This window comes from Polyodon spathula, chromosome 25 (genome assembly GCF_017654505.1).
Source record: "Polyodon spathula isolate WHYD16114869_AA chromosome 25, ASM1765450v1, whole genome shotgun sequence".
NCBI lineage: Eukaryota > Metazoa > Chordata > Actinopteri > Acipenseriformes > Polyodontidae > Polyodon > Polyodon spathula.
The window spans coordinates 18,085,845-18,100,977 of NC_054558.1; the positions used below are offsets into that span (position 1 = coordinate 18,085,845).

The 15,133-nt window shown below is 41.2% G+C and overlaps 1 protein-coding gene across 11 annotated transcripts in view; it reads left to right on the top strand.

Annotated features, from left to right (window-relative positions):
• The window catches only part of LOC121299834 (calcineurin-binding protein cabin-1-like), a 69,468-nt gene that overhangs the window by 15,153 nt on the left and 39,182 nt on the right, over nucleotides 1-15,133 (top strand). For 2 of the 11 annotated variants that reach the window (XM_041227957.1, XM_041227958.1), the window contains exons 21-30: nucleotides 1,187-1,393; nucleotides 3,396-3,541; nucleotides 3,939-4,200; nucleotides 4,679-4,849; nucleotides 5,214-5,303; nucleotides 5,490-5,647; nucleotides 7,159-7,355; nucleotides 7,705-7,776; nucleotides 13,405-13,470; nucleotides 14,660-14,839. In XM_041227957.1, the coding sequence (XP_041083891.1) occupies nucleotides 1,187-1,393; nucleotides 3,396-3,541; nucleotides 3,939-4,200; nucleotides 4,679-4,849; nucleotides 5,214-5,303; nucleotides 5,490-5,647; nucleotides 7,159-7,355; nucleotides 7,705-7,776; nucleotides 13,405-13,470; nucleotides 14,660-14,839 (1,549 nt within the window). The remainder of the gene's footprint in view (nucleotides 1-1,186; nucleotides 1,394-3,395; nucleotides 3,542-3,938; nucleotides 4,201-4,678; nucleotides 4,850-5,213; nucleotides 5,304-5,489; nucleotides 5,648-7,158; nucleotides 7,356-7,704; nucleotides 7,777-13,404; nucleotides 13,471-14,659; nucleotides 14,840-15,133) is intronic. The other 9 variants (XM_041227959.1, XM_041227963.1, XM_041227965.1 and 6 more) reach the window with 9 other exon arrangements.

The window sequence follows — 15,133 nt, forward strand, 5'->3', positions numbered from 1 at the left end:
TACCATAGCAGACCACCAGGGGGCTTGTCATACTGGAAAGTTTAGCTTCACAGTGGGTTTTGTTTTGGTCTACTTTTGTCTTTATCAGTTGGAAGATAATTAAAGCATGCAGTCTGTCAAGCATGTGTGCTCATTTTGAAAGAGGCCCTGTCCTGAAATGGGGTCAGAATAAGCAGCTTTTAAGAGACGTTATTCCAGGTCATCGGGGTCAGCATGTCTGGTGTTTCACAAAGCAGATTTTGGGGGTCGGGGGGCGGTTTACTCCGTCATTAGTAACGAATAAAGACACATGCACGCAAACACTTGAAGTATTCCAAATTTAAACCCCTTAAAATATATTTACTCATACAAAGTCTCTAAAGATCAAAAAGGTTAAGGTTGACCGCCGATCTGAACCCACATAAAAAGTTTCTATAGCAACCCCACACTGGCATTGAGACAGCTTCTGAGTGCGTTTTAAAAGAATAATTATGCACATATTTACACAGTCCTCACTTCTCTATGGCACTATGCACAGGGGAAACGAGCACGCCATGTATTGAATATGTGGTGCTTGCACATGTTTTCAATGAGCAATGAGGAGATTCTTTCCCAGCTCCCCCCTGAAACACAGCCAATTCAGACCTCATGCAGGCGCCCTAAATAAAATAATAAAACTCATGTTTGTTTGGCTTGTGTATGAGTCAGACAGCTTGGAATCTGGTGTTTTTACAGTTTTATTCACCCAGCTTCTATTGCAGTTTGAAATCCTATTTATGGCTGTGGGCTAATATCCTAACCTTTGCATTTTCTGTTTTTTGATGCAAGGTTTAAAGGGACAGTGTGTTAGCACTGGCGGTCTGGAGTGGTTCGTAAGCAAACTGGGATTCTTCCTGTTTGTAGTATTAAGCACTGACCCACATTCATTTGTAAGGCGCTGTGTATGAGGGGATTTGAATTATGCCAAACTAGCTCCACACTTTATTAAAATGCGAATCTATTTTAACCTTGGGTTGTACTACAGTTCTGATGCTATTCTGATTTATTTTTTAATTGTTTAAATGATCATTTATAAATATTAATTTTTATAACACATAGACATGAATCACCAACCACATAACAGACCGTTTTTGCCTCTTTTTTTAATTTGATCTTTTTGCTGCTAGCACAGTGTCTGAGATTCTTCCTTCCTTCTCGCTGTGTGCAGGTGGACCTGATGTGGAGTGAAGCCTTGTTCCTGTTCGAATATGTCAAGCCCAAGACTCTGCCCGAGTTCGACAGTTACAAGGCAAGCACGGTGTCTGCAGACCTGGCCAACCTGCTGAGGAAGATCTCCTTCATCGTCCCTCGCAGCGAGACCCCAGTACTCTCAATGGAGGAGGTGTCTGCCTTTATTGAGGGGACCTCTGACAAGGTAAACCACAGCACGCCAGAAGAGACCTATATGAGCAAAATCATATAGTATGCAAATATCACTTGAATTGTGCTTTCTGGTGATGGCTTTCTACAAACGTTGCCATTCCAGTATCGTGCAGGAGAAGATTTGGGTACTGTAACAGGATAGTGTCAGAAATAAATGTTAGGGAAAGCTGCAGTTCAAACATGTCTGCACCCTTTAATACACAAGTAACAAAACACACGGACAAATTAACAGGCACAAGGGCCAAAACAAAAGGTTAAACTAAACAGTTCTGCTGTCAGGCTGGGAATTCGCCTTCACTGACCAAGTTCTCCAAAAACACAGTAAACACACTCACCTTAACCCCACCTACTCCCTCTCCCAGACAAAGGATTTCTCCTTCCTTATATAGATGTGGCCACCCCCCAGTTAGCACTCAGTTACCTAATTGGGGAATGGCCACATCTGTGATTGCTGACGGGGACAGATTTAACCCCATCCTTGCCAACCTTATAATCCCACACACACGCTGTTTACATTAAGGGCTTTCACCCTGCCGCAGATACACTGTCTTATATAAGCTGAGTGAGAGTTGAATACAGCTATTTAGCAAGAATCATGGGAACTTCCCAAGGGATTTCTCTCTGAGCACAGTGGCTGCATTGGCCAGCACGCCCATCAAGTCTCATTTTACAGTTGTGTGCAACATACCTGTACCTGTCTACTCAATCAGTGATCTTGGAGCTACAGATTGTGACCTTGTGTAGCAGGTCTGTCTTCTTGAGCAGTCAGTTTAGACTAGTAGACTGCTTTAGTTTTCTTCACATGTATACAGCAGCCAAAAGACACCGGCTAGTTTGGTTAATAACATATTTACGGTGTCCTTATAAATGCAAAACAAAAATTAACTTTTTTTTTTTTTTTTTCCATCAGTTGGATAGGTAAAAACAGACACATGTCTATGCAAACTGCTGTGTTTCTCAAACCTACTGGTAATGTACTTCAGGTAGTTAACGTTGTGTGAAATAGCCATGCTGCTGTTTTCTCTCAATCTCAAAACATACACATGCTTACTGAAGTCCAGTGGAAAGTGCTTTGAATCTCTTCTGTTTCGTGAATAAGTCTGTGCTGATATATATCTCAATCAAATCTTCCTGTCCACAGCATCTTCCTGTATATCTGTATGTCTGTGCATTTGTATTTTTATAGTATCTGTCTGTGCCTACACTTTTTTGTGTGTGTAGCTGGCAGTCTGTAGGTAAAACCAATTATTAAAGCAAAACAAGCAACGGTGATGTTTGAAAAGGCAGACGCAGACCCTGATTTATGGAATAATTAGAACAAACAGCGCCTGGCTTGGTGGAGTCATTATTCACAGTGTGACCACACTGTCAGACATGTGTTGTCAAAGCTTGGTAGCCTATGTTAAGTAGTTCTCTGGAACCAAAAAGACCAATTTTCATTTTCTGCGTTTGGTATTACTACTTTAGTAATGTAACTCACTGGTACTGGGCAGAACAGAATAGTCATGTAATAGGAAATGCAGATGAAAAAGGCGAGTACATACATTAAAATCCTCTTAGTGCTGGAAATAATACAGAGAAGTGCTTTAACTGACCTTGCTGTAGAAGATGAGCAGGAAAGGGTTCCAGACTGTGGAAGCTGGAAATGTTCTTGTTGATATTTCTGTCTCTGTTGGAAATGGATTGTGCCAAGCACTCATTGATATGTTTACACGGGGGCTGTTCCAAAGAAAACAGAGTGGTGACACAGGAATAAAACAGTTGGTTTTTTCCCCTCCTTTTCTCTTGGCAGTTGCATTTTTTTTTAGCTGTTAAGACAGCTGGCGGAGCCATTTAAAGCACAAGCAGCACTAACATATTAATTCCTGCTACCATTTGACTAAATGTGTCTCTTCCAGCTGCTAACTTATGTTTTTTATTTTTGTATTTCTGCTGTATTGTATCTTATGATTTTATGTTTGCTTTATGGGTACCATCTTTTCATTCTTGTCCAGGTGCCAAGTCTCCCTGAAGGAGCTAGTCCAGCGCCCCCTCTGGTGTGTGAGCTGTATTACCTCCTGGCTGATTATCACTTCAAAAACAAGGAGCAATCGAAAGCCATTAAATTCTACATGCATGACATCTGCATATCTCCAGACAGGTCAGTACTGGAGAATTCTGCAGGTGTGTCAGAGGTTATGTTTCATTGCTGATTTTGTCTGCAGGGTTGGGGTCAATTCCTGTTTTTCTATTCCAATTCCTTTTTAAAATCAAATTTTAAATTCCTTCAAAGGAATTGGAATGCATACTTTAGAGACATAATAATTGCTGGGATTACTCAGCTGCTTTCATTTGAAACCGATTTAATTGACTAACAGTGATTTTCAATTTAAGTAATGTGTTGCCATTGTGAGAAGCTTGTTTTAACAGAATACTGCTAATTGCAATTTTGATGACTGATGTGTTGGAATTGATTAAAAGGGAACGAGAGTTGGAATTGGTTTTAAAAAGGAATTAGAATTGATCCCAGCCCTGTTTGTGTGTCTGTTGCGATGCAGGTTTGATTCGTGGGCCGGTATGGCGCTGGCCAGAGCCAGCCGCATTCAGGACAAGCTGAACTCTAATGAGCTGAAGAGCGACGGGCCGATCTGGAAGCACTCCCTGTCTGTTCTGAACTGCTTCAAGCGGGCCGTGGAGGTGGACTTCTCCAACCTGTCCCTGTGGATCGAGTATGGCACAATATCCTACGCTCTGCATTCCTTCGCCTCCCGGCTGGTCAAGCAGTACAGGAGTGACCTGCCTGCAGAATTCATCAAGCAGGTAGAGATGAGACTGGCCTAGCGAGTTATTGAGCACAGGTCTGTGACCAAGGGCCATAGAAACAAGGCCAAAAAATAAATAATTATGCACCAATTAAAAAGCTAACGTGAAACCTGTGGTAACCCAAAAATGAGTTGTTTTTTTTTTTTTTGATTTTCACATTGTGTTTTAGTTTGAGGACCCCTGCATTATTGTCCTCCCATGAGTTCTTTCGGCAAGCAATTAGATTGTAGACATTCACACATTTGTTTTTCTTTTCAAATCATATTTTAGGGTGCAACAAATTTTAAAAATCAGAAAGACAGCTCTTCAGAAGGTTGCATTAATTGGAGCCTGAGCTGTCTGCCGATGCTGCTGTTTGACAGTGATGTGTGTGCGCTGTCTTTTTGTCATGCTGATTGCTCTTGTAGAGGGTCCCCGGTGGGGCTGTTCTGGTGTTCCCAGGGGTGCTTCTCTGATGAAGCCCTGTGTGTTGCAGATGGAGGAGCGCCGGGACAGCATGCTGGAGACGGCCTCGCGCTGCTTCCAGGCAGCCTCTCGATGCGAAGGGGACGGGGACGAGGAGGAGTGGCTGATCCACTACATGCTGGGGAAGATCGCAGAGAAACGCAAGCAGCCCCCAAAAGAGTATCTGCTGCTCTATAAACAGGTCTGGATCAGGGTGCTTGCATTCTGACTACTTCAAAAGCATCATTGAAGACTGCCAATTGCAGTAAAACCTGCTGCAAAGTGTTGTAAAAAGTAAATGCCAAAAGTCTTCTCGTCTCTCATAAGATATAATTACCAGTAAGAAAGCCTGGAGGCGGAATGTCGTGTAGCTTTGACCCTGAGGACTAGCCTTGTAGTCACACAGGAAGGAGTTGGCGTTACTCTGCGTGTAATGCTGGAGCTGGATTGTGTATTTACAGCACGGTGGCTCGCACTGATTGGTGCGATTACAATGTTCTGCTGTGCTTTATTGTAATTCAGTTGTTTACTGTAAATTCCCACCCCCGTTCCTCTGTCTTCTTCAGGCGGCTCATTACTTGCATGAGGAGGCTGCCCGATATCCCCGAAAGATTCACTACCATAACCCCCCTGGTCTAGCCATGGAAGCTCTGGAGGTACTGTTTTATTGTATTACGCTATGACTAGGAAAAGAGGAATTTATTCCAAAACTAAAAAAGTAGAATTGATGTTTTGTTCCGTCTGCCCTATATGTGGTCTCTGCGTCTTGCACAGACCACCTCCTCAACACTAGGATAGCCTGTGTCCCTGGCAATGCTTTTTAACTGTGTTCACCTGTTCAGCTGCACTTCCGGCTTAGTGCGTCCATCCTGAAACTGCTGGAGGCAGGGGAGGGGGAGCAGGCGCTGGACCGGGAGATGATGTTTAACATCCTGAAGGAAGCAGCCGAGGGGGCTTTCGCCCGTGGAGAGGAGAAGAATACTCCCAAAGCCAGTGAAAAGTGAGTAATGGAGGCTCCCGGTCAGGCCTGCCTTCACTTCAACAGTTGTTTTCTTGTACAGTGCCTTTGTGACTGGATGGAACACATTACCACAGGAAAAAAATGTTGGGGAAAAATATTACTAGTGAATTTAGTAGAGGCGTTTCCCAGTCCTGAACTCTTTCACCAATATAAAGACAGTTTTATTAGGCTACTTTTTTTCCCATGTAGTTATTGCCATTAGAGACAGCTGGCGCGAAACTTGTTAGGCTATTCCAGATAACCAGTCCATGACCACAGTATATAATCAGTCCTCCTCTTAAACATATCAGCTTTCAAGAAAATGTCCTAATTCGTTGACTCACACAGGAATTTGAAAACTTCTCTTCCTTCTATTGTAGCCAAGCATTTAATTTCTGTTTTATTTCACAAATTTAATGTACTGTGGTAGATATTTTCTTGAACCATGGGATGCTCTTAAGTGAAAGGATAGCCAACAATGGTATCCCTTTTGGAAATACTTTACGATGACTTTGTAATAAAGGGAAGTAAATGTAATTTGTGCTGACTATTGTGTTACATGCACAACGCTTGCTTCCTCTGAAAAGCAGTCTGGTTGGGGAATAAGAAATGAAATCCTTTTGGCCGTGCAGGAAGGGGGCTGATTAGTGCACTGCTGGCATTTGGGCTGAGCAGATAAAAAGCAGTTTAACTCTGATCAGATCACACCCAAGTCTGGCTGGTTCTGCTGCATGGGCAGTGATAGCTCTTTGCTGATTGTGAAGTCTGTTTCCTGGGCGGTCATGAAGATTACTTGTCACAGGAAGATTAGGGTTATTATCCACCACTGGGAGATGTACTCTGGACTAGTTATTGAGTAGCAGAATGTGGTGGTTTATGGAGATGCCCTTTCCCTCTGTCTTTCTGAATGTCATCCTTTCATTTCTACACCTGCATACCCTGGATTTAGGTCATGGTTCTCCCTGTTTTTTATGATTGTGATAGTTCTAGTTTTTTATCATTTTTTAAATGTGTTATCCACTGTGGGGGTGCAAATCTCAGACAACGGGATGTAGTGGAGGCATACGTCAGTATATTTGTCATACTTACATTGTGAATTCTGTCTATGTTCTTTGCAGTGCTGTGTGTGTGTATGTGTGTGTGTGTGTGTGTGTGTGCGCGCGCGCATGCCTTGTCCAGGTGTGTCTGTTCTTGATCCACCTTGTTTTCTTCGCTCTCCAGGGAGAAGCCATTGTCAGTAAACAATGCATGTGTGTGCGTGAGTGCCTTGTCCAGGTGTATGTGTGTTCTTGTTTTCTTCGCTCTTCCTGGGAGATGCCCTTGTTGGTAAACGATGCAGATGCGTGTGCGCGCCTTGTCCAGGTATATGTCTGTTCTTGATCCACCTTGTTTTCTTCGCTCTTCCTGGGAGATGCCCTTGTCGGTAAATGATGTAGGTGTGTGTGTGTGTGTGTGCGCCTTGTCCAGGTATACGTCTGTTCATGATCCACCTTCTTTTCATTGCTCTCCAGGGAGAAGCCCTTTTCAGTGAACGATGACGACTCGCACTCCTCAACAGGAACTGCACAGGGTCCCGGGACGTACCTCCCGTCCACCGGTCCAGGTCTGACATCACCACCTTACACAGCCACTCCGGTGGACCACGATTACGTGAAACGTAAAACCCTTCGTCAGCAGCAGCAGAAGCAGGAGCAGGCCCTGGCTGATGGTACAGTCCCTGTTCTAGATCCTGCCACTCCAGGGAGGTGTGGGGACTACTGTAATGATCACTACACTGGGTAGAAATTGAATGATGACCCAGCCTGTACGGGGTGATAGGGAGGTGGTAACATGGGCAATATGGCTGCAGGTCTCAACCTTTTTTGATACAGTGCCTGTTTATTGTTCGACTGTTCTTCCTCTCGTTCAGATTGATGGCGTGTTCACGAGGATAGCTGTCAGGAAATTTACTATCTGTAACTTAAATACTTTATTTTGTTTAGCATCTATGGCTTCTACTGTAGGATATTGACATATCCAGCAAAGTTTGTTTTGTTTTTACTCTTTCAACACTGCAGACTTACAAAGAGGCCTGGAAAAAAATAACTCCATTCAACACAGCAAACAAGGTAGATCAGCACCAGGCTTGGGTATGCCACTAAATCATTTTCACCGATTTTCCGTTTAAGTGACTAAAACTTTATTTTTGTTAGTTGTAGTGGGTTTGTCTTTTTGAAAAGTTATTTATTGCTGAAAGACTTACAAATAATGACTATAGCAAAGGATTATGAATGAAAGCAAAGCATTGATTGCTTTTTTAGTGTCGGTTGAACTGGAAATATCAATTGCTGCTCTTTGCCAGCTGAAAGCAGTGTCTTGCTTGCTTTTCCATCTGCACCATGAAGCCCATCCTGTAAAACTTAATCTCATCTCGTTCCAGTACCGAACTGGGGCTGCCTGACAAATTCATTTCCCTCTGTTTTGCCAACATGTTTGTTGCGGTTGTCCGAGGTTTAAAACCCTCCTCACATTGTCCCGTTAGACGGTCCTTATCTAACCTTTTTTTTATTTTTTATTTCTAAAAGCAAGTTGGAGAGAACAGTTTATAACAGCATGCTGCAGTCCTCACTGGGGCTGACACAGTCCCAGTTCAGACCAGTTTCATCTCAGACTGATGGAAAACAAAACGAGACCTCATGGTTATACAACAAACAAACAAGGCACTGTTGAGGATGAATTTCTTTCTTTATTAAGGCTTTTCTTCTTTTGCTTGTCTCCCATCCCTCTCAGCTTTGTTTTTCCTTCCGCTTCTGATCCACCTGCTAGTGTTTCCTACTGTAGCACGTACACTTTCACTGTGTCCGGTCTCCCATTGACTTAAGATTTTACAAGAAGATACAGTCTGGGATGTTGCATTGGTCCCCTTTTTAAAATCAACACTGCAGAAGATCTCATGAAGTAAAGAACATTCTGCTTTCCAAATTAAGGAAGCTACTGAACAACACAGACAACCTAAGAAGCATCAAACAGTTAATCGTGAGACAACAGTGAAGCAAACAATATCTGGGATCTATCTAACAGAGAAACCCAAAGTGTAACAGTGATAGTGTTGTATGTAGCCTTCTAGAAACATCTTGATGAGGGTTAAAGGTGAGAATCTGACTGAGGACACTCATGAGGACTTTGCATCAATACTGGTTAATGGCAATGGGAAAGACAACATGTATATTGTTTTGTTTTTTGGTAAACTGTATATAATATACGTGATTAGAAGCATAATCAATTTAATATAAAATAGGTTCTCCAGTAACACAATACATTTAGATATTTCTATCATTTCAAACAAACACAGAAATCTGTACGTTTTATAATGAGACATTTGGAAGGTTGTTGTTGTTTTTGTGAGATTCTGCTCATATTTATAGCACGAGTGAGGGATTAATGTATGATGCACTGAGCGGACAGAACAGACGGGACTCCGCGGGGGTGAGAATGTCCAAATACTGAGCTCAGGCATGAATTCACAAATTTAAAGAAATGAAACTTCTTCAAAAAGATGAGAACTGTTAAAAACCTACCTTGTGGTGACTTCCCTACATAGAGAAATAATTGTTCAAGTCTTTTGCCCTCTTTTTGTCCTGGTGGGGAGTTATGGCATGGATTCATAAATGACAATGTGATGGGACTTAACAGAACGGTGCAATACAAGTGTGTGTGTTTGCACTAGTATTTTTGATTGATTAATTTATTTTTAATCTGAAGTACACGGTTTATTGTCTGTGTTTCCATAGAGATTATCTGACGACCTTTCAGAATATTTTTTAATTAGTTGTTTCTCTTGGAGGAGGGTCAATATTGTGATGCTGATGGTGCCTATCAGTGTAGTGTAGTTAAAAGCCACGCAATAAGGAATGTTTTATTTGGGGACTCATTACATTGAGTCAGTCTATCCAACTGTATTGGAATCACAGGTTCAGTGTTGCAGTAGCGTGCTGTCCTCTGAAGAGATCTCTCCCTCACCACTGCAGAAGTTCACTACTGTGAGGGGTTATTTACGTGCCTTCACCGCCTGTGTTCGTTGTAGGCGGCAAAGCCCACAGTGTGTCTCCGAATGTACGTGTTCATATTCGGCAGCTACAACAATCCCTTGGCCAACACTTGCCAGCGAGCTACCTGTCTTCATTCGCTTCACCTTAATTTAATTGGGGTAGGCTGACAGCTTGACAGCTTGTCGGTTCCCTTTGGTAAGATTATTGTACAGCTGTGATACAGGGGAGTGGGGGGAAAGCCCAGTATGTACTTTATTCAGTACACTTGGGTGTAAGCAGCCTGAATAAACTCCTACACAGAAGAATATGATGTCCTAATAAAGTGACAGCCCGTTATCCCCTGTCAGGGATGGCTATCCTAGACGATGGGCAAGCCGCACACATTTGTAATGTGCTTCTTGATTATTATTATTATTTTTTTTTTACTTTAATTGTCTCAGGGACTAGTCTCGTCAGGGAGAGAAGAACGCATCAGTAATATTGCATGGTAGTAAACAGCTTGTTGTAGGTGGACTTAAGGAGAGTCCCTAAATGAAGCAACTGTGAGAGTACCCCCCTACACTAGTTTTGTAACTAGTGCCTGTTTTTCCTTTCGGGAATATCTGCCAATTTGAGCTGGAGTAAAAAAAAAATATATATATATAATTTAAAGGTTTTATGTGACCAACTGTTCAGTTCATGTCTATCAAAAGAGTCGTCAAATCTGATCTAATGATGATAAATAAAAATGAAAAGATAGCAATCGGCAAAATCATTAGAATCAAGGTAAACGGCATAATGAGAGATATTAGCTAGTTTTGTTTTCTGATGGATTTTCCCTTTGCCCTCTTTGTTCTATACAGTTCTTTAATTGTCTATAATATTAATATTCTTTAATGTTAAAAGCAATGCTGCAGATCTCGGGAGAACAATTATTTTGGACTTGGGGGAGGGGGAGGGGGAGGGGGGGGGGGGGGGTCAGAAGGTGCTTGATTATTGAAGTACAACTGCATCATTTTTAAAGTTGCTAAATAATTAAATCCTCACGCAGCATGCTGCTGCTATCATGATGTTCTGTCTGGGCTAAACATTGGTAGTCCATCACTGGCCTGAAAAATTATACCCACAGGACCACTCTAATTCAGCATTAGAATGAGGCCATTAGACTGCAGCCGCATGCATCCTGTTAATAATTGATTTACTTCCAGCAATATCAGTTATCAATATACAGCTTTCAATGCCTCATGGGTTTGGGCGGTCAAAACTGGATAATCTATTGCCTTAGCAGGGATTATATTGGTGTTAACCCGGTAGTGTCCAATTGTAATTGATTCTAACAATAATGTAGCTAGACTCTAATCCTCAGAACTTTCCTCCTTAAATCAGGGAGTCAACGGCAATCACTGGAACAGTTTTGAATATTTTTACGGTTACAGCTGATTTAAAATTTGCGTATGAGAAATCAACCAAACGTCGTTCAGGCTTTATCCAAATTTCAGTACATCTCGTCTTGGGTGTCATCCCGTGCATAGAACATTCAGCACAAAGGTTGAAAAAATAGCAACATTTTTTATGTTTAATAGTGGTTCATGAGTGCAATATGCATTTTTGTGTTCTGTAGACATTTTGGATTGCTTTTGGTGATAAATTGATTTTTTTTAACTTAGGTAATGTCCAATTTATATATATATATATGAGTATATAATATATATATATATATATATCAGGCTATATATCTATATATATATATATAATATATATATGTATCTGTCTGTCTGTCTGTCTGTGGACCGGCTGTGGTTTTTACAGTGAACAGTGAGAAATGGCTGATTGACACCCATGTATTAAGGTACTTGTGTTCTCCATCAGCTCATAGTGATCATACATTACATGAGGCTGTAATTTCCATGATTTTATACAAGAGTTATTTGATTACATTGTCAGCCTCAGTATTGGTTCTCTCTTGTGTAATTTAAGTGAAGTCCCTGCTCCACTTCTGTAGGATTTTCCTCTGTTTTTAGTTACTGTTTTGTATTGCCGATCTGTTGAGATTGCACATTTGTGCTACTGTGAAGAGACTGGTGTTCAATTTTTATTTTATCATGATGGTTATTCCATTGATTTCTCCTTTTTAGTATTCAAAGCAGATCTTTAGAAAATATATACCAATAGGTAAGACAAAATACTTTTTTTTATTATATTCAAAAGGAGTGCATTGTATTCTCTGTTCCCACAAGAGCTGACCATACCTGGCCACAAGGATATCGTGTGGCACTCTCATGGAAGCCACACTTGCAGGAGAGTTTGATCAGAATCTTGTGGTCTGGTCTTTTCATGGACCCGGCATTTCCTAAAACCTGCTGGTACGAATCCCTGACTTGTACAACTGTATCTCGGGAACCACTTGTCCAGTTTTGATTAAACTATTCACAGACATTTTTATGAGTCCATATTCTACATGATGTTGTTTTTATGGATATAGATAACTGTAATGTTTTCTTTGGGACCGTGGTATACCATCTAATGGGCGCTATTCTGTTATTGGAAAATACCCTCGATCCATAATGAAGCGTTACCTGGGGTTTTGTTCCTACCATGTGCAGTCTGTCTGTATTGCAGCCATATTGCCTATATTCCTCTGAGCCTTTCCGAACTCCTGCCTGCCTGCCTACCTGCCTGCTTATTCTCTGCCTGCTTGCTTCTGACACAACTTCTGCTTTTTCATTTTGTATGCATGCTGAGCCCACGGGGTGAATGCCTACAACCCTCCTTGTGTTCTGTCATTTGTCTTTCTCCAATGATAAAGAGTTGATCTTTGGAATCAAAGAACAGTGACCGCTTTAAAGATGGTTATGTTTGTGTATCTAGGGAATACCACAAGGGGATAGTAGCAATCACCCCACAGTTGAGCAGTTAGAAGTGCTGTCTGATCCCAGCCACAAGAAACACAATAGTGGACCAGACACAGCATCACAGATTTATCTGGATGAAACATTTTTATTAATAAAAAGGGGTTCAATTAAAACACTAAGCCTCCAGTCAATATTTGTGTATTAATATGTTTATTTAAATCACGAGTAAAAACATGTGTTTTAATTTTTCAAAATGAGATTCAGTGTATGTTCAGTGCAGTCTGTCTAGGCAGTGTTAATTGTGTAATTATCCAATAGGGCTGGTCAAACTCAGTCCTGTGGGCTAAATGTGGTCCTTTTCAGCTTACAGAATATAGCCTTATATAGAGTCATCATCATCTTTATAGTGGCAGAATCATCCAGAGCCATACCACTACAGTGTTTGATTTATATAGATTGAAATACAGAACCAGACAGCCACAGCATCTGTGTAATCACTTTTGTATGTAACTTTGTATTGATTGGCCAGATCGATCATTCTATTACATGGATAATCACAAACAGCTAAAGCTCAGATTTAGTTTTTGTTTTTTCATTTACCATTATTACAGTTGTGCCAGTTGTAAGCTCCAGCATATTTTAATTTCTGTAATTTCAGTATCGTTGAATAAGTATCAAAAGATGCTCTGGCCAAGTAAAAATGTCTACAAAAGCATTCTACAGCTAAATGCTAAGGGACTTCTGAAAAAGCTTTTGTGCTAGAAGTACCTTAAAATTGTACCTTGTAACCTGTTTTATAAGAAATTATATTTATGAAAGATGAACCCTGACCCTCTCCCCCCTAAACTATAAACAAAAAAAGTTGTTTAGTTATAATACAGCCCTGTATCATTTACAGCAGCCCCAGCGTTTGACCATGATTACTCCCTGCCCAGCATTTCAAAATGGCAGACATCAGTGACTGGTACTGGTATTCTTTATTTATGTGTTTACTTGTCTGTCTATCTACATTATTTTACATAATAAAACAAGTTTCTTACTAGAGAGAGTATTTATCCTTTAAAGTCAAATAAGGATTTGTAGTAAGACCTGAGAATTCAAGTTGTCCTTTAAATATTGTGGCAGCATTCCTTTACTTTTGGCAAAAGTTTAAAAAAAAAAACAATTATGTTGTAATGAAACTCAGAACAGTGCTTACGGTACTTTTCAATAATTTAGGAAGGTTTTTATTTAACTTCATTGATGTGAATTTTTTAATTATTGTTATTTATTAATTTAGCAGTTGTCTGCAGAACAGTGTACTCTGGGACTAACTGAGGCTGCATTTCTGAGCTGAGTGAACATTTTGCCACTGAAAAGGAATTCTACCTCAAAAGTTGGGATGGATGGGAGTTCTGGTTTGCAGTGTCATAGATCACTGAAGGGCTTGTGTGGGTGATGCAGGGGTATAAAAGGGTTCACTCACAGCTAACAGTTCTCCCTCAACTCAGCATCCACTTTATTAAGTGTAGTGTAGTACTGTACAGGTGCAACGTAGCAGAAGATGCAGACACCTGAAATACCATATTCAGAACTGTTTATTCACCATAGGATACAAGCGCAGAAGGCACAGTCCATTCTCAGGGGGCCGTTGAGCATTTTGATATAGGTCACAGTGAACTTTGTTTTATTGTATGCATATATTGTTTGCATACTTTAGCCAGCCTGTCTTTTAATACTCATTGTGGGTTGATTCATAGGATGCCCTGAAGTCGTATGCATTGCTGTCATATGGCTTTACCAGTACACAGTAAGGGGGAAACCGTAGAGACACTGGTTGTGGTGCTTATGATTCTTCCAGAGGAGATGCTTTTCTTGGTGGTGGTTTGCACTCTTTTTAATCATTTTACAGGACCATGTGTACTGTACTGTACTGTCATTATTTTATTAACATGGGAATTTTCTGGCACAATTTTCTTCTGTTGAATATCAAGCTTTACTGTGAGTTAGACATAACCAACAGGTCCCAAGCTTAGGTGTGACTAACTCAGCTCGTAGTAGTTATGAAGTGGTGCTGGTTCTGTGGGGGTACTGGCCCATTCCCAGCACTGCCTCTGTGTAGTGCTGTTTTCTCCAGTGGTCTATATTGTGTGTGTCTCTGTTTTTTCTGTCAGAGCGTAGTCAGGACAGTGTGGTGGTGATGCTCTCCGACTCCAACTCCACACAGGACCTCTTCACCGACCCTGCCAGCTCCCAGGACAGCAGCCGCAAGGTGCACTCTGGGAAGGGTAGCGCCTCCTCGTCTGAGAACACCACCCCATCCAAGGAGGGGCAGGACAGGGCAGAGGAAGTGGGTAAGAGGCCGAGAGCTTTGATCCTCTATACAGTGTCAAGGTGGAGCACATACCACATTTAATATAACATTATTGGATTGGTGCTGCATGAAAAGTTGTGACTTCAGTCATGTGAAACTAAAACTAAAATGTTCACTATGTTTATGGTCATGAGTAATTAGTTGTAATACCCATAATAAAACCTTATATCACATTGAAACTATTGCACACTATTAAGTGAAAGAGTAGAAGAGAATGTGAAAGGCCTGCAGGAACATTGTCACGTCTCAACGCCTGCAAGGTGAATCTGGAAGT